Here is a 20,331-nt window from a genome sequence, read left to right on the forward strand (position 1 = left end):
ACTTTAAAGGACTGGCATTGGCTAAAATAATGCCAAAATCTGATCTTTTCATTACTGTACTCTGCTGTGCTTTGTCCACGTCAGCCTGCCAGCATTGCTGCTTGTCTCCTTTAAACTTGGCTGTTGTCAGTTTGTGTGGTCTCTGCATGCCACTGTCAGTGCTTGGTTTGAGAAGGAAGAACCTCCACTGTGTAACACCCCCGTACAACCACGAGTGTTTCTTTAGTTCCAACAAATCTAAAAGAATGAGACATGTCACGTCACTGTCAGTGATGGCATTCTCCCAAGTCAACTTGAATATCAATAATAATTCACATATTTATAATTTAAGCTTATAAATTCCATATCTTTGAACAATGACCTTCAGTATTTGGAGCAAGAAGCTCATAAAAAATTATTTGTGTGAAATTAAGTAGTCCACAGCTGTGTTATTTCACTGTCAGATACACAGGCTACTCAATCAACATTTAAATACAATGTGAATAACGTGAATATAAATATCGGATCAGACTCAGTGCATCAGCAGATACCCAATATTAAAGGACTCAGACTGGGATCAGAGCCAAAACAAAACCTGATTGGGACATCCCTATTCATAGGCATTTTGATTGTTTAGTCCATCCTACTGCAAAATGCCACTTCAGACATCGTCAGCAGAATAACCAAGACCTTGAGACCTCAGACTGAGAGGCCTCTTGGCAACATGTCAACAAGCTTGGTGTTGGCAATCCACACCAGCTGCCTATCCACCAAGAGGTCATGGGGCAAGATTGGCCTCCTTAAACTGATAAAGAATGCCTTTTAAAATCCTGGAAAAATTATTTTGCTAGTACATTTTCTGCACTTGCAGGACATAATCCCAAATTTTTATATTATGACAATGAAGTGTATAACTTCATAGGTTACTGAACCATTTACAGCAATAAATTGTTATACAATATTTTTTGGGGGAAGCTCAGTAATGGATTTATACAGCAGTGCCTCAGCTAGGAGTGCGATAAACCCAGAGATCACTCAGATATAGGATATACTGATAATAATGAAAAAGCAATGCATTGTCCAAGTATGGTACTAAAATATGAAACAGGCATGAGTAGTGGAGGGAGAAATCAGTCAACACAATCATTACAGCAGCATGCATAGCAGGTGGTGGTAAACAGTATAATGAGCAGTGGCATTATGTTGAGAAGAGTGATAGCTTGTCGGATCTAAAAGGCCACCTTGTGGCCTTGATTGAGAATGATATTTAAATAGGAGTTTCTAAGATAAGAGTTAACTAGAGCAGATCAACGGACAGCACCCGTGAGTTAAGTTTTCTGTTAAAATTAATGAAATGTGCTGTTTTTACAGCATGAGAATGTGGTGGTCCACCATTTGAAGTCTGCAACATGGGGGAAGTATGGGATTAAGACAATCTCCAGAACTGGGAATAAAGATAAAAGAAGCCCTCTGAGCTAGTGGGACATCATTTTGACCTCTGCTGTATACAAACTCCTCTGCTGTGTTCAATTTAATCACATTTCCCAGTGGGCTGAGTCAAATAGTATAATAGCAGATGAACAAAATGGGTTTTGAAAGAAATTGGTCCACATTGTCACATTAAGCACAACAGACTCTAGGAAGAATAAAGCTTTCTTTCTATTCCCCCATTGACCTTTTCTCAAGCATTTGATCGCACAGACTAAAATATTCGGGGGAAAAACCGCACTCATTATGAAGTGTAATGAAATGCCTTATGTCTATAAATGGAATTATGAAATGTTGCATAAACTGACAGAATGAATTTGAGTTAATATACTACGATTTTATCCACCTCCCTTCTATAGTCTGTGTACAGATGTGAAGTGTATGTGCCGATCAGTGCTACTAAAATAAAGCTGTTCGATGTTCGTCCTCATGATGACCTGATATATATTTGGAAATATTCAGTGTGACTGAATGAATTCCTCTGACATTTCCTCACATCATAATCTATGCGTGTTTTGGAAGGCTGTGTAATTCCCTGGGGTAAGGGTTATGGTACAGACTGCAGCTCATGTTTTCCTTATAATTGTAAGAAATCAGTAAGCCACAAACTTGTGTTTGTGTGCACTGGTGGGAACTCTTCTAGATTTCAAGTTGCTGTTTTTCAAAAACACCTCATCTCCACCGGTGAGCTGGCAGGATGGTGTTAGTACATACTGGGTGAAGTCAGGGTCCTTTTCCCCTGTGCGGTAGGATTCAGAAGCAGTGAGCTTTAATAGAAAAGAGAGACATTTTCTTTTATCTACTTGCCCCTTGGCACCAGAAGCATCTTATCACTTCTTGCTATCAAGCTCCTTGCTTACATTTCCATTACTTTGTCTTTGTGATGTTGGTTGAGGAAAGCAAGGAGGCAAATTTGTTTTATAGGATTGACCTTCTATAAAGAGATGCTTTGCTTCTGGCTTTGTGTGGGCATATTGCAGTCACAGTGTATGCGTTGGCAGGACGGGATCCTCCCAAGGCCTGTTCATACAAATTCTATAAGCAAGGTTGCAGCAGTCGTTTTCAGAGGAGGAGGTTTGAATATGTGGCTAGAGCCTGCTCATCTGATTTGACTGTGGGATGTATTTAAGTGTACTTTGGGGGGTGGGAGCTTTCAGGGCAAAGGTCCTGTGGGCACAAGACAGAATTCCCTGTCAGTGTTGCGCTAAAAGTTCAACCTTTATTGAACCTTTTCTGAATCTTTTTCACCATTGACCTTTCCGAGCTTAAACACTGACCTGACAAAGCTGAATCAAGAAATTTAATCTAAAAACAAAGTTTGTGTTCATTGTTTTAAAGAATACATTTAAAACCATAAACTATATGAAGACAACCCATGTATTAAAACTCTATGAAGATCTTTGTTGTTTTGTAGCCCACTGGGGCTCATATTTGAAGTACACCTGCTAATGAGAAAATATGTGTGTTTGTGATGATTATTTCTTGCTGACCTGTCACATGCAAGTCTGCTGTCATGTTTGTGTTGTACATGTTAGGAGTGTGAACATCAGGTACTGCCCCATAAGAAGCAGAAGCAGAATATCAACACAGTGTGACTATATGTCTTTGATCACATGTGGTGCTCTCTGAAGAGTCGGTCTGGTGTTTCAGGGTGAGGAGCTGCTGTTGCCGCTGCCCTTAAAAAGAGAGAACAGGGAAGGACTGATTGGCTAATCCTGAAATGGCTGAATGGGTGGAAACTTCACTGTGCGGACACACAGAGCTGAACTGCTAAGCTTACAGAGCTCAGACGGAAAGCTCCACTTGTAATTATTTTAGTTCAGTACTATAGCTGGCGTCATGGCACATTTATAAAATGGTTCTTATAAACCTATGATATTATCATACAAAATACCAGTTACAGCATGTTTGAAACTATCGCACACTTTTAAAAGATTTTAAATTTATTCTCTTTCACTATGTTTGTCATAGGTTGAATGAACTAATCCTTCTCAGTTGGCAGTAATAATCCAAACAATGTGAGGAGAATCACAAACAACCATTTTTTGTTTTTGAGGCTTTTTTTTTGGTTTTAAGAAATTTCAGCATCCTAACGAGCAACTCTTGTCACTGTAGTTTTTATTCTATTTGCAGTTGCAGCTGCTAAATTAGTAAAGCAGAAACCCACTGGGGTCAATTTATTCAGTGTCACACCCTCTGATTCTGCCCCCCCACCCCCACCCCTCCTGGCTAGGAGCTTCACTCCCACTCTCTCCCTCTCTCTCCCTCTCTCTCCCTCTCTCTCCCTCTCTCTCCCTCTCTCTCCCTCTCTCTCGCTCTGTGTTGTGCTCTGATTACAGGAGTGTGTTCAGGTGCACAGCTGTCGGACGGCAAGCTGCAAATCGTCTCCAATTACCTCTGCTTTACCGGGCTTCAACTCCACCAGCTTAGTCTAACTGTGTAGACTAAGTTACACAGTTAGTCTTCTTCTAGCTTTTTGAATCTCTTTTCCTGTTTGACCTTTCACTATTTTTTGTCTCCCTCTGCCTGCAGCATTTCTGGCCCAACTCTTGCCTCCGTTCCTCCGCCTGAAAACCTCACAGGACCTGCTGAGCTCGCCCTGACTCTCTGGACCCTCTCTTCATGGCTGCCCTCTTCCCATTCCCCTGCCCTGCCCTGCTCAGCTCCCATAGTCCTGTCTCAAGCCTCGGACTCTGGCTGCCAGCCTCAACTTTTCCCCCAGTTTGTTAATAAATAATTCCTTGTTCCAATTCCTTGCCTCTGCTTCTACTTGGGTTCTCAGAACTATACCAGGTACAGGACAATCTGGCCACAGGATGAACCCAGGAGATGCAGATTCAAATTCTGAAAATGCCCCTGGGTTTTCCATTATTTATAAGGCCATCCCCAGCCAAGGCATACTCTTGGGGGCAGAAAAAAGAGCCTTCGAGGAGCTAAAGTGCCAATTTGCCTCTGCTCCAATCCTCATTCAACCAGATTCGGCCCACCAATTCATTGTGGAGGTGGATGCTTCAGATACTGGACTAGATGCTGTCGTCTCACAGTGTTCCACCACTGATGATCAACTCCACCCTTCTGCATTATTTGTTCTCTCTCTAACTCGAGATCTAGTTGATGGTAAAATGGGCCCGGAACCAACAAGCCTATCCAGGTAACAGTCCCTCTGCCTGCTTCCTTGTCCCCAATTCTATCCATTCCCAGGTTCTTCAGAGGGCCCACTCCTCCCAGTTAGCCTGCCATCCAGGCTAACACCAGCTTTTTCACATCAGTGGGTCTGGTGACCAATCATGGAGGCTGACGCTAGATCCTACATCTCTGCCTGTTCCATGTGCACTCAAATCACATCGTCCATTAAACCCACTTCTGGTGTCTGTCATCCCTGGTCTCACATTGCTTTGGCTTTCAGAATTGGTCTTCCTCCTTCAAATGTTAAAACCGTCATACTCCCTATTACTGACTGTTCTTCAGAAGCTGCTATTGCCCTTTTCTTTGCTCTCCTGGTTACAAACCACCCTCATTTCTTCCACAGGAACACAAACTGGCCGTTCCCTCTGTGCAAGCCCACATGAGCCACTGTTTCAAGGTTTGGAGAAAAGCGAGGATCACTCTGCTCTGCTGCTCCACAAGAATTCAAAATCAGGCCAATCGTTGGCCCACCAAAGCTCGCATTTACACCCCTGGCCAGGAAGGGTGATGACCAGCTGGTCTACACGGTCTGGCGGCTGCTGGATGTGCACCCATTGTGGCCATGGGTTACATAACCTGGCAGACTGGGAGGGCCAGGGCCCCCCTTTCACTGAATTTTGTCTCCCTCTGCCTGCACGATTCCCTGGCCCAACTCCTGCCTCCATTCCTCTCTAGGTCTGCCTGAAAACCGCACTGGACTTGCTCCTCCCAGACTCTTCCTCTCTGGCCACCAAGACTCAGTTTGTTAATAAATAATTCCTTGTTCCAATTCCCTGTCTCCGCCTCTGTGTTCTGCACTTGGGTTCTCAAAACTAGTCCCTTAACACATATTTCTTGGCAGCTTTTCTTCCTAACCACACTCTTCTCTCTCACCAGTCTAGAACTGAGAAGGGAGGGCCTCTCTGCACGAATCTCACATCCTGACCACTCAGGCATAGTATCCACCTAGGATAATTACTAATTATAAAAACCACACTGTGGTCAGTATTGAGATTCATACTATCCCAAATGAAATCCCATAATCCACCAGACACCACCAGAATCTGTTGTGCTGTTAAATACAGGATGTTTAAAGCAGTAGCTGTATTTTTGTCAACCAAGCATTGGCTTGGCTTCATTTCATGTGCTGGATTAGTGTCAAGGTCACAGCATGTCCTTGAGGATCCATTTCCTATATGGAGAAGGAATGTGGATAAGGGCTCCCGCCTCATGCCGCTGTTTGAGTCATGTTATGTAATGAGCTTCTTCTGCTCCCCATGGACTTAATGTCATTATGGAGATGAATTACCTGGATCCCCCTCCCCACCTTTCTCTCTCATTCGTTCAGCTTTGTGCATCTCCGAACAGGCCATTAGAAATGGATTATAGGACGTTTTCCTATGAGAATACCACTCCTGATGACCTCTTGCCATTTTGTTAGAACTGGACTAATGCGTATCAGTGAAAGCATAATCACTCCCACGACTCATGTCAATGATCTGTAGGCACTGGGTGCTGGTGAGTAATAGGCTACCTGGCTGGCAGGTTGAACTGCAGGCATTGTTTTTGTGGTTTAAAAATAGCACGGACATCCAGCAGCCACAGTCCATATCTCTTTTACTGTCATCTCATGTACAATGACACAATTTACTAAACTATAAACTAAATTTAGCTCTTGAAAAAAGTTACATTTTCCTTTACTTAGAAACTGTCTTGCTGGTGTACTCCATTAAATCCCTCTACATAACCATTTATTTTGGTGGGAACACAGAGCAAGGTGACTCTTTTGAGTGTAGGGAGAAGCGGAGGTGTGATGCTTTGGTGTATTTGTCTTCAGTGGTGTGATTACCTGCCACAGGGCTTCCTCAGGCTAGGGTGGTAATATGTTAGCAGACCTGGTGTCATGACATTAACAGGGCAGCCCCCGCTGTAGTCCTCCTTAGCCCAGTCCTGTAAAGCAGAAAAGTTAAATTTTAATAACTTTGTATTATGTTATGACACAGTACAAAAGCACGGCTTTGTTACAGCAAAGTGACACTTGGTGGCACTTCTCAAATCCAATCTTATATAGTTGTGGTAGGATATCTCTCGTGAAAACGCAACATACACCAGGGACCGAAGGTTTTCAAAGTCTGACGCTGACAAACTGCACCCCCTCAACACACCCTGTCTTATATGCTGTACTAGCTATTACCAGTTCCTGTCTGTAATCACTGGATTACTTTGATACTGAAGAAAACTTAAAAATGTCACGATTCTCAGCCAAGTTCTGGAGTTATAAGAGTCTCTTTTTTCCGTGATTTCTAAGCAGATTGAAGGACGTTCATTCATGATGGACATTGGAGATAATGATATCCTCAAGAAGAGTAAGTCACACTGAAGCTAAAAATATGTATGTGACTCCTGGGAGGAATATGAATTTTAGCACAAATTGCTGAAAGCGGTTGGTAAGATGGTAAGAGTTGTAAAGTATGTTGATTACCTCTATGAGCACTGTGTCACAGCCACAGCTGAAATTACTGACCGTGCTGATGTACAAGCTAACGAACATCCTGTGTTTTTTTTTCTTCTGTTTGTTTGTTTTGCACCTGTCTCTTTCATCTCTGGATCTGGAAATTGATTTTAATTGTAGAATTAGACATTTGCAAACACGACATCTGAGTGCATGATCATGGTCATTGCTCACAATACAATACACAGTTTACTGACCTGAAGTCAGTAAAATATAAAATTAGAACATAGTATAGCCATTATTGTATTGTAGAACTTGCATCATGGAACTATTGTACTTAGTAAATGTTAGATGAGAAAATGTTGACTACATTTTCTTTTGACTGTGACATTTGTGTGAAATGATGTATGTAACCGAAATTTAAAAAATTGAACTGAACTGAACATCAGTATCAACCACTCACTGCTTTTGTTCAGCAATGGAGATGCAAATTGATGGAATGAAACCCTTCAGCTTGTCATGTGGAAGCAAGTACAGTAGGATACACAAGAGAAATTAAAATTATGTGTGGGTTGGCTCATCTATGTATTTCATATTTAAATAAATAACAAGTACAAATATAATTAGTGTAAAATATCAAGAAACTCTGATGCCCATTGGGCTGTTATAAAACAAGGCCAAATATCTCTCAACACTCTACCATTAATTTATCCGCTTTTTCCCCTCCTCACTAAGCTTCGAGTTGTTTTTATTGTATTCTATAAAATTATGTTCCCTTGAGTCTCTTAGTCAATGAAGTAAAATCATGATGTTTCCCTTAACATCCGTGCCTCAAGTTTCCTTGGGGCAATTTTTCTTTTTCAATTCATCTTTCAACAGTGAAGTGAAGGAAGAGCCGTCCAGGGACTCAAATCATACATCTGCATGACAAATGTGCTGTTGCACAGTTTACCGGCGTAGGCTGTACATCATGTAATGGACCTAAGTAGCTATTCTTTATGTGTGTGGCACAGCACGATTTAGGAAAGTAGGATATCTACTGCATGCAAAAGCTTCCTTCTTGGAAGCATGGCAGTGGTGTGTGTGTGTAATGGTAATCGTGCTGCTTTTGGAAGCATGCAGCTCCTCTAACCCTCAGCAGGTTTCCTATGCCTACCAAGAAAATAATGTGTATTCACTGTGAGACTTTTAGGCCACGGACTAATAAGACTGTAAAGCAGACTAGTAAGCACTTTTTTTTAGCAATTGGTTTTCTCAGTATACACTAAACTATTCTACTTTTGTTTTAAAGAAATTAGTTTGGTTCAGTTTTGTTGACAGAAATGTTCCTCTCTGGAATCCAAGGTAAAAATGAAACGACAAATTTTGGCACTACAGAATTCTGCTTCAAACCAAAACATTATTGTTTTATTTAATCAAACATCTGCCGCTGAAGTACTTACTTTCTCTTCATAGTGGATGAAAGATGCAGCCTCGGGGCCCAGGTATTTGACCAGACTGGAAAGCACAGCTTTTCTTCTCTCTCCATCCTGCAAACAGAAGGAGGTACCTGTTCCAATACGGTACTTACATTGCACTCGCTTATCACTTAGAAATATAACAGCTGGCTGCTGAAATATGAATGCATAGTCTCGAAACCAATCCAAGCTGGACAGAGGAAGCAGTAGTCAATTTGAATAACGCAAGCATGGTCAGCACATGCTTCTGGTTGCATTAGCACACATGGTGAATTATACACAGAGCAGCTGAGGCCTGAGGACCAAAAGGACAGATCACCATAAAGCATGCTGACGGATCCTCCTCTGCATGTCACTTTACCTTTGCTCCCAGCACACCCCTGTGCAATAATTTGGAGCTGAGGCTCATATTATCTTAATATACTCCTTAAAGAACAAAGAATGAATGGCAGCATGGTGACAGATTGATTTTGATGAAGAGTTAATAAAAAAAAAAGAAAACAAAAAGCCTTTCAGCATTTTTAAGCCCTTTTGACAAAACAATCAACAAAATAAAATCTATCTGCCAAGTACGCTGTGTGAGAGACAAGATGATTAGATGATATTAAAGGCTAAATCATATTTAAATAGCTAAAAGAGTGTGTAATTGTGACCTTGATGTCCGTTTGCCTCCCATATTTTCTATTTTCCTCTGTTTAGTGGTAGAGTAGCAAGTGGAGGTTAATTATTTAGCGCCCTGTCTAGCATGGCACAGCAGGGAGTCAGCTGGTCTCGCGTTTTGTAGCAAACCAGGATAATGACTGAAATGCCAAAACAACACTAGAGACAAGGCTGAATTTATTTATGTTTTCAGGTAAAGGGAGAGCACTAAGACTAAATGAAAATGTCAACACAGAAGGAAAGAGAGGAAAAGAAAGAGGGGATGATGTGGGCTGAGCATATGCAAAGTAGGATCACAGCTGTCAATAGTAATATTTCTTCAGTTACTATCAAAATATATGAAATGTAACTTTATCATTCAGCAACATAGGCATTAAGGAAGATTAAGGCAGAGTGGATCCACTACCCAAACTGCTGCAGAAAAGAATTCACAAGTATGATGAAAATATAAAGACCACTCTTTCTGTTGGAAGGGACTTCACTTTACACTTGATTTTGCTTTGATTCTATAATCTAGAATAATCCAGTCAGGTATTCTTAAAACCATTTTATTCATTTTTATTCTTATGGGATTACTTGTTTGCCAAGTGGATAATCATTAACAATCAAGTTGCTCCTTATTTTCTATTTTGTGACATGTGGGCTGTCCTCCTCCACTTCCCATCACTTTAAATTAGAGGTAAAAAAACAAAAACCAAAGGCAACTCAATGCCTAGTGCAAATAGTACTGAAAACCATTTACCACATCATGTCCTATATACTGTATGCCAAAGTAACAGTTACTGAAAGCTGGCAGGAGCACCCCACTGTTCTCATTCTATATGCTGTGTGCACAGGTGGTACACAGTCTCATGCAATTTTCATAATGCAGCCCACCCCCCTTTTTTTCTTTTTTTTACTGTTTTTACAATGCACGTCATGTAGCCCTAAACAAGCACGAGGAACAGAAACAGTCCTATGTCATGCTTAAAATCCAACTACAGTATATCTGACTTTTTTTTTTTTTTGGTTGGAGGCATCATATAACAAACACCCATTTAAATTTGAACACACTACATAGTTTAGTTACTGAAACCTGTGACATCTCACTATATGTCACAGCCCTGATAACTGAATATTTCATACCTGCCCATAATTTGAGTTTCACTTCACTTCACAAACCAGTTTGTATCCGCTAGTAAATTAAATATAATTACAACGCATTACCATGACTCAAATTATTATTTATGACAATGAAAAGTCCAACTGACATGTTTAAATTATAGATAAATGTAAAAAATATATATACACACACACAGACACACACAGACACACACAGACACACAGACACACAGACACACAGACACACACACACACACTATTTGTATCTGTATCTGTATCTGTATCCACATTGCTAATCCATTACCTCCTTGGAGCTCCACTGGGAAGCCTGCTGGCCGGCAATGAAGCCTACCAGAGCAGCATTACCACCGGCGCTGGTGGCATCAAAGGTAACACAGAACGGACAGTCAGTGGAGGATCCTGCCACTATTTCCCCAGAGAAGCCCTTTTCCCTCCAAAAAGCCTGTAGACACACAGAGGTAATTCACAGCTTCACCATGTCAGTATTGACAGCAGTTCAACACAAAACATTTCTATATCGCGTAGGTGACATGGAAACAAATTCTTTGAATGAACGCCTTGAATTAATCCAAAAATGCTTAAAATGTCATCATCATAGGCCAAATGTTGCACTAAAATCCCTTAACATGTCTTTGAGATATCCTGCTAAAAATCAAATACACACAGTGAGCAAACAGCACTGATATAAACTTTTCTTATTGAGCACGACATTGTTGAGGAGATTACTGGTAGCAGTGGCATATTTTTCTTATATCTAGTGCTATCTCTTTTAGTCTGTGAAAGAAGAGACTGAACTGCACTTGAAAGCTAAACAGAACCTTATTGTCAGACCAGGGTCCATACGTGTGGTAGCACAACCTCTTCCACTAAAGGGCTTATTTCAGTTATATGAACATTGTATAGCTTCAATGATACTACACCGTATAAGAAAGCCCTGGAGCTTAACCTATGTACAGCAAGAATAGGCCACAGTGTCAACATATGCCATTATCTTCTTCCCCTTTGTTCATGTGCCTGTCAGCGCTCCAGAAAAGAAGTAGTTTTTCTCATGCTTGCCAGATGAGCAACAAAGCTACTGTACCTTTTCCTTTTTACTTTTGTCTCCGTGGCATGCCAAGTGTTTGCTATGGGTGTCAAACATACAATGCAACACTATGTGGAGCACCTGGTGTGGTGTCACACTTCTACAGCATCTTGTCTCCTAAGACAATTTGTAATTTAGACATTTCAGACTCTTATTTTTCTAGTATTTCAGACCTTTAACATGTAAATCACTTAGTAGGTATTAACTGCTTAACTAAATTTTGCATAGAGAGGATCACTCACCATCATAAACTGAATATAGGCCGCACAGTGCATGTGTCTGAGGAGTGTGTACCGGTTATGAATGAATAATTGGCAAACTGAATGCTCCCCTCTGAGAAAGGCATTACTGTAGAACAACTGTACAGTATGGAGAGTTTGGTTATTCTGTGTATTCTGTGTAAGAGATTCATTCATAAAATTTGCAGGGCAGTATAAATTGCCATATAAAAAAACCTGTATAGTATAGTACAGCCTCATATAAGAGCCTCATATAAGATGTTCAATGATGTAGACAAACATTGCATGTTCATATAAAAAGTATGCATTTTTTATATTTTTTAAAAAAACGGTTGATTTGAACTCATTTCATAAGGGCTGAATTTATAATTCTACGGTACTTCCTAGCATGAGATAGCATGAAAAATGTAACACTAATGTCTCATGAAATAATAAGCCTTTGGCTCTCCTGAACACACTATGTGTAGCCTGCTGGCAACCCTGCTGCCTCATATAATAATAAGTGACTCTGATGTACCTGCAACCAAGGATTTTGGCCAGTACAGAGCCAGTTTTGAGCGTGCACCAAATGACACTTCGCTCTGACATTTTTTATTTATGCATACAGTACATTAATTTACAAAGATTTACAGGGACTTGCAATCATGTTATGGCAGAGTGAAACTTATATTAGCAATCTTTACATCACTTCTGCTAACTATTTTGTGTATATGTGCATATGCTTATGCAATTACATTTGCATATGCATGTTTGCCTACATCTGGTTGCATATGTATTTGAATGTGTGTTCATTTATCCATCGACGCAGATTTACTCTGAGTCTGCATATCACCGAGAGCAGGGTAATTGTAAATCTGAAACCCTAATGGTTACACATTTATTTATGCATGTGGCTTTCATTTCTTGTTTTGCACATTTTTATTTACCCTGAATAAATGCTGAGTTGATTTGCTAAATGATCGCTGAAGAAATGAATTCAATATTCCAGTTGTCGAGCATCATCTTGCCTGGTTATTGGTTTGAAGGAATTTTGCTGAGACTGCAACAGAACAACAAAACTTATATAATGAAGGCACAATATTCTTTTGCTTGACACTGTAAAAATAATTTGAAGTAGCACAAGAATTCTAAATCAAATGAGATTCAGGACTCTGGACTATGGTGACACACCATGCTGCACCATGGTTTCTCCATCTCCGCTAAAGAGCACTGTCAGGGAGGCTCATTTTAGAGATCAACACGTGTGAAGCATGATCTCAGGATACACTCTGAGGGGAAGATGCAGCTCCTGGCAATGAGGACGCACAGCATGATGGACAAATTTGTACTTCTGCAAAGACACACTGACAGTGAGGATCCTATCCTCGTCTCGGCTGCCTCAGTTTCTTCCCAGGTCATGATTACAACACTGTTGGACCGTGTTCAGGTAGGCATACAAGCATCTTTTTACTTCAAGGCATGGCACCTGCTGCCATCTGTAGCCTGATCTGTCACCTCACAACCATCCACTCCTGGGAGTGGATGGGTTTGCACACACAGACGGGTTGCTTCAGGCTTCAGAATCTGCTGATGTTCTTTCTTTTACATCCAGACTTCACATAAGCTCCATATAATGTGGGGATGATTCAGCTACTGTTAGTGTTGCCTTGGCAAATTACCCAGCATCGGGGTGCATTGTCACAGGTAAGTGAAGACACTGATGTGACGCCCAGCCTCGGGCTGCCTCCAAGGACTTGGAACCTGAGAGGGACGAGCTGGCGCTCGTAGGATTGCCCCCCATTGTGGAGCAGATAATCCAAGGCATAAATGCAGATTCAACTATTTATGCTGAAAAGGCAAAATCCTTAGCCTCGCACAAGTGATATGACAAGAGCGTTCCAGCAAACTGCTCAGTCAGCTCAGTGTTTCTTTCTTTCTTTTTTCTTTTTTAACATCTTCTCCTCGAGAGATGACTGCTGCCATCTGCTATCAAAGTGGCTCAGTGATTTCCTCTGGCCGTGGCTTTTAGGGAGAGGTTGATTTTCAACCGCTCCCTTCTGCAATGTTTCCGACATGAAGTAAGACGGTAGTGTCTGGTACTAAACTCTCTCTTCATCTCCCTTCTGTTGGGATCGCTGGTTGCTCTTCATGTCTTTCTTAAAGGAGCTGTTTGTATGTGCTGTGTGGTTTGTTTGACCACTCGCATTAGATCACCAACGTCATTAAAAGCAAAAGAGAGTGGTTAAACAGGGGCAGCGATGTGACCCTGCCAATGTGCAAATTCTGACTTGTCTGGGAGAGCTATCTCTGCCGTCTATTCATTGATTGGGTGCTGAGCCTCATTCAGACAGGATTAACATTACAGATGGAAATGGGAAATAAAATATTCACTGTGCTCCTCGGTAAATAAACTAACCCTTCCAAACGCCATATTACTCACAGGAAATTACTGGATATGGTCTGTGATTGCACTGGACAAAGACTAAATAGAAAGCCAAAAGCCTCGCCAAGGGCTGCAGGGGAGTTGAGGGTGAGGTATGGAATTTTTAAAATATAAGTACATCACTCCAGATTGTATCTAAATTACAAGAACAGAAAAACAGTAAAGCAGCTGTAGTTATTACTGGTCAGAGGGTGAAAAACTACCTACATTTGTGCTCTGGAAGGGATTAAAAGCAGACTAGCACAGTCTTTTGTAAGAAAATGAGGTAAAAAAAATAAAAAGCAAGGGATTTATTATTGAAATTAGCATGTCACAATAAATAGATAGATAGAGATACATTATTAAATCAGTGTTTTTTAGTGAAGAAAGCAACGTCCAGTCCCAATGTGTAAAACAGACAGACAGAAAAAACACTTAGGCTCAACAAACGGCAATAACAACAACCAGATGGTTCCTGCAGAAATTGATCAGTCTCTCGTCACACTATGGAGGCATTTGGCTCACTCTTTCATGCAGAACTGCTTTTCACTCAATGACATTTGTGGGTTTTCAAGCACGAACAGCTTTTCACTGGCCCTGAAAGTGCATCTCAAGGGACCTTAACCGAGGTGAGAGGCCTGCAAATCAGTGGACTCCGCTCTGCTCAGAAGCATATTTATAAGTTGACCATTGCCTGTTGATGCTAAGGGCTAAGATTTGTAAAGTGTACGAGAAAGTAAAGCTACTACTTTTATCTGTTTATGTCACAATGTAAAGTTGGTCTGAAGCGTCTATGATGAAAAATGAGAACACTATTGACAAAAAAAACAAAAAAACAAGCCATGACAGCTCATTCAGACCTATGGCACATTTTCTGTTCTGGCAGTTGTGTATGCAATGAGAGGAGGTTCAGAATAAAATAAATCTAGTTTGAAATGTGTTAGAAATGATGAAATGAGAAACTATTAACAAAAAAAAGCTCCCTGGGCTCATTAGTGTGCACTTTGAGACAGTCCCCAACTTCAGTTCCTCAGTTTTCCAACTCCTTTCAAGTCATATAGTGTCAGGCTTGTGTGACTTTGTCTTTTGTCTTTTTTCCCCGTGCATAATTACATCTGATGGTTTGCACCTGCTTTTTTAAAAACTTTTTAGGGAAATTTGCTTTTATTTGACAGCCATTAGAGACAGGAAATGTGGGGAAATATGGGTAAGACAAGCAACAGAGCTTCCCCAGCCTAGAAATCAAACCAGGGTTGTTGCGGTTATGTGGTCTGCATCCCAACCATTAGGCCACTGGGGTGCTCCGTTGTACTCCATACAGTATCACTGTGTTTCTGACCCTGTTCCCAGTTGAGTCTGTTATATTTATATTTGCTGCATTTCACTACATCATTGCCTGCCACATGTCAGGGAAATGTATTCACACAGCTAACCCTCACGCTCTTAATCTTCACCATTCTAATCTAGTGTGAAAGTACTGCATGTTTCAGTCACGTGAGCCCCGCCTCCTATTTTACACTTGACTGAAAAACATGTCATATTTATAACTGCAGTGAGAAACAGAAGCTCTCCGGTCAGTCTCCACACATGACAGCTAACCCATGAGAAGAGATGAATAAAGTATTGAATAAACTATATTCTAGACCAGCGACCAATATTAGAACGTGTTTATCAGAATCCAAATGCACCTTGGCAGCACACCAAGCCACAGATCAAATAAATGTTTGCATGAGCACTAATGACTTTGGGTTCATTACAGTAGACAAATTTAATCTACTAACAATGTTGAGAAGCATTTTGTTAATTAATTGTGCGGTTGCAAAGTGCAAAATGGAGAAGATTAAACAAATCAAATTTCATGTGCGAGAAGCTCTTCTGTACAAGGTGTTGAGATCTACACAGACCTTGTGCCAAATGAGTCAGCTGCTGCCCACTACAGGCTTTCTGCCTCATAAAAATGGGTAAACAGATATATATTTGAAAACAGTTTCCCCTCACCTCCGCTGATGCTGGAAACAATTTTGCAAAAAGCTGTGAAAACTTGTAATAAAATTTGGTTACAGCATCTGTTTTATTGAGCGATGGAACTCAACTCCTTAAAGATATATTGTGAAGCTGTCTTCTTTGTAACAGAAATCAAACTTACATAACACCCTTGCAAGAATGATCAATTTAATAATCTGCCATTGCCAACCTACTCCATAAACTAAATCAATGTTTTTCTACATTGATGTCTAACAAGCATTAAACCCAATGGAGAAGAAATACATGTAAAAGCGACAACAATGTTTTCAAGGACAAATGGTCATTGTATAAAATCAGTGTTTGTCCATTCATACCATCATAACATTATTCATGTAAACATCTGTTCTGTTGTGTTTTATCTTGTGTTACTCACCGTCTGGTAGGTAATAATGAATTTTATCATGTGGCCCACAGGCATGTTCTGGGTAAGGAATTCTCTCTGGCTGGGCAGGGCTGGCTCGTAGTGGATTTTTGCTGGTGGGAAAACAACAGTGCACCATGAATCCCAATAACTGACTTCTTAGTTCCAGTAATCCACCTTCCCTGTTCTCACCTGGTGTACTTTACATGTAATTGGGGACAAATCTATGCTTTATTGGAGACTAAAATGAGGGAAATAAAAACAAGTGAAGACGGATAGCACACTTGAGCTGATCCCTCTATTGATCAGGATGGTTTTATCTTGAATCACTGAATAACATTAATGGATGTGCAAAGAAATCCCCAAGACCTAATACTTCTCCGGCTGTTGCTGTGCTTCAGTAATCACGGCTCTTACATCTGTAAAAGCTCTATCTCTCTGATGTGAGAGCAGTCAAGTAACTTCATCAGTACCATTAGAGGTAATGTATGTCACGCATGCAGAAAAGCCAAACTGTTTCTGTGCTCACTCTGGCAAGTGAAGTGACATCTGGCCAAAAGCCAGGCTTTTAACGAATGAACCACTGGAAGATGTGAAACATCATTTAGAAACTGTCAGGAGCCTGTCAGCAGGCTCAAAATAATGCCCTTACTGCTAAACAAAACTGATGAGCCTCATGCAGTAAAATTGAAAAACAGTGACATGATAAGTGGCTCCAAACTAATTTGACATGGTCACTTAGACGTTCAACTGACAGCTCTGTACACATGACATAAGACCTGTCAAGTACTGTCATATCCATAATGCTACTTGTTTTGAAACCAAAACTCAATAATGCCTTCTGCATCATTATTTATCGGGCAGATGTTAAATAGTCGATGGCTAAATGAGACGTATTCGGGCGTCTTATTCTTTTGAAACACTAAAGTGCTCCACGGTGAAAACGCTGTCATCGTCTCTTACATGCACAAATGCGCTGTGACACTTTTGGCGGAACTTCATCACAGCTCATTATCACGGTTAAATCAAGATGACGTGAATAAACAGGTTCAATGAGACGGTGGTTTATATAACTTAATAACACAAATCTGCCTCTGTGTGCACAAAAGGTGTTCTCAAAAGGCTCGCACACAATAATACTATTATCAAACACTCTTTCTGGCATCCAGCAATTTCCAGACGTGTACTTCTGAACTTTTGAACTGTACTTTCTTTTTTTTTTTTTTAACTTCTGAAAAGATGGCCTAAATGACAAACCTTATCCACTCCAGGATAAATACTGAGGATTTTTACTCTGTCAATAGAACTGAAAGAGCCGCTGGGAAAAAAAAAAAAAAAAAAGAGCAAAATATCTCCGACTTCAACTTTGCTGAAAAGGAAAATTCTCAAAAATTCAAGCTTATTGTCATTTTCTTTTCACAGGGGTTGATGAGGTGAGAGCACATTTTCAGCCACGTTGGGAAATGTTGGTCTTTCAGTCAGTCATTCCACCACCCTGGTCCAGACTGAAATATATTTGATGGATTGCCATGATGATGATCCTAATGACTTTTACCATCCTCTGAGTTTTTCCTCTAACACCACCGTGGGGTTAAAATGTGTGTGTTTTTGTTTTTTTGTTTTTTTAATGAAATGTCTCAAATACTGTATAATGGATTGCAATGAAATTTGTGTTCTCCTGACCTTTCTTCTAGCACAAAGCAGCATCTGGTCCTGCCCTTGAGCCATAGGAGGCTTTCGAGAGGCATTCTTTTCAAGTACTGACAGAGAGTGGAGTTCTCACCATCTGTCCATGCCAGCATATGAGTCAAGATTACATGCTCCTGACATAAGAGGTGGTTACAAGACATCATGAGATGGTGTTTTCAGTGCATAGGTTAATGTGTTTAAGATTTTTTCAAATAACATGAATTTTCCCATAACATGTCCCTTTGTAGTTTTATTGGCAGTCCCCAACTGTATCATTTTCTGTTAATATAGCATGTTAGCATGCAGATCTTAGCATTTAGCTCAAAGAACCATTAAGACTAAGTACAGCCTCACAGAGCAGCTAGCATGGCTGCAGACTTAGTCCTGTTTAAAGCATAATGAAAGACTGATAGGCCTAATGGCTTGGTAGGTCTAATGGTAGAAGCACAGTCATTAATAATTTGAAATTAATGTGCATCATACACTTATGGACACTCAGTGTTTTATGAACTATTAATGATTAATGTTACTAATTAAAATGACCAAAAGTCAACTACATTTTATGACATTACAGGTGTTAAAGCTTTAGAATTATTAGACCTTTAGGAGCATCTCTTTCTCTAATTCATCATTATGTTTTCTTCTGGTTTCATGTCAGTACCTTGTGTACAAATAGAATACCGCACTTTTCTTTTACTGAGATTCGAACACGATTGTAGACTTTGGCGACTTCATCTATCTCTGATTTTATCTATTCTTTATGTAAACAACATGGTAGCTCCAGCACCATAACTTTGCACACAGGATTCAAACCAGCTCTCACTCCTGAATCTGTCTAGTGATACATGTGATACTAAAACCACAGCATACATATGTTTCCAGCTTTAAGCGCAACTCTTCAATTATTTATCACTTTATGCATGTAATTTATATGGTCCCATTTAGATTCTTTAACACGCAGAGCTAGACAAATTCTGACCCAGCTGCGACCACTACCCCAACCCATAGTATCATGACCCATTTGAGTCAAACAGTTGATGCTTTAGAGTTTGACCACACTGGATTGAAGGTGAAGGTAAAAAACAAAACAAAACAAAAGACAATATTTTTCCTTGGACCAAACGTGGAAGAGGTTTCCTCCGAGGGATCATGATGAATTCTCAAATGTGCCATTCGCTGAAGTAGTCTCATTTGACAGCTCATCAGACTACTTTTTGCATCGCTCTGTCATCTTTGGAAAAACAGCTGCCAGTTCTTTTGACTCCGGAGCAATCTGCACAACCGCTGATTCCTGACCCCTAACACTCCGACTTCTAAGGACGCTGCTTCCCCCAGAGTGGTTTCCTTTCAGTCTTTTCATCGTCTTTCTGTCTGTCTTAATCTCACTTTCCCCTTTTAAAGCTCTGTGGCATTTGATCCACTCTCACTTCATTTTTTGTGAATGCACTACTGGAAAACGTTGACCTTGCTTTCTGGGTTTCCTCTGTCACTGACCTGTGAGTCACATCTGCGGGAGCCCTCAGCGAGGGGTTTCAAATTTCCATTACTTTCTCACTCGCAACTTTTAACATAGCACACACGCACTTTCAGTGCCTTTGTCGAAGGGATGAGGAAAGTGAAACATGAAAAGCCACTCAAATCAAGACATAACATCAAAGGGACGATGATTCATATATAAGGAGGGATATAATTTTTTTTTTTAAAAAGTATGAAAATAGGTAAAGCTATCTGTAACTAGTTTAGCTCATGGCAGGGCCTGTGTATGCTGTGAAATTGGATCATCTCTTTCATCCTGAAAAGCCAACAGAGCAGTGCAAAGAATGTGAATTAACAACCCACTGCGGAGAAGAAAAAGTTATCGCATGCACAACCTCTCGCTAGGTGTGTGGCCAAGGTCCATGTGAAAAGGAAAAAAAAAAAAAGGCCTTCATACTCAGCTTAATGTTCCGTGACTGCCACGTGTCAACGTTTTGATTAAAGCAAAGATGTGAGCACCTCCGATACCATAACTCTGGGCAGGTATCCACACAGAGGGCCGATTAAAAATAAAAAAAGGCAGTAACAACAGATGGATTTAAAAAAAAAAATAAAAAATAGCAACTCTCCCTGTCATCAATCTGTGGGGCCATCAGAGATAGGCAGCACTATTCAGCAACCACTCAATCCAAACGTTAAAGATAGAGTCCTGCGTCCGTGTGCACGCTACATC

General features: G+C 40.5%; 1 protein-coding gene across 3 annotated transcripts in view; it reads right to left on the reverse strand.

The window, feature by feature from the left end:
* Positions 1–20,331, reverse strand: part of si:ch211-127i16.2 (probable flavin-containing monoamine oxidase A) — a 34,372-nt gene that overhangs the window by 2,898 nt on the left and 11,143 nt on the right. For all 3 annotated transcript variants that reach the window (XM_041059540.1, XM_041059541.1, XM_041059542.1), the window contains exons 8-11: positions 16,446–16,546; positions 10,607–10,765; positions 8,527–8,613; positions 6,482–6,582 (exon numbers count right to left, since the gene is read on the reverse strand). In XM_041059540.1, the coding sequence (XP_040915474.1) occupies positions 6,482–6,582; positions 8,527–8,613; positions 10,607–10,765; positions 16,446–16,546 (448 nt within the window). The remainder of the gene's footprint in view (positions 1–6,481; positions 6,583–8,526; positions 8,614–10,606; positions 10,766–16,445; positions 16,547–20,331) is intronic.

The sequence above is a fragment of the Toxotes jaculatrix genome, chromosome 16 (genome assembly GCF_017976425.1).
Source record: "Toxotes jaculatrix isolate fToxJac2 chromosome 16, fToxJac2.pri, whole genome shotgun sequence".
Classification (NCBI taxonomy): domain Eukaryota; kingdom Metazoa; phylum Chordata; class Actinopteri; family Toxotidae; genus Toxotes; species Toxotes jaculatrix.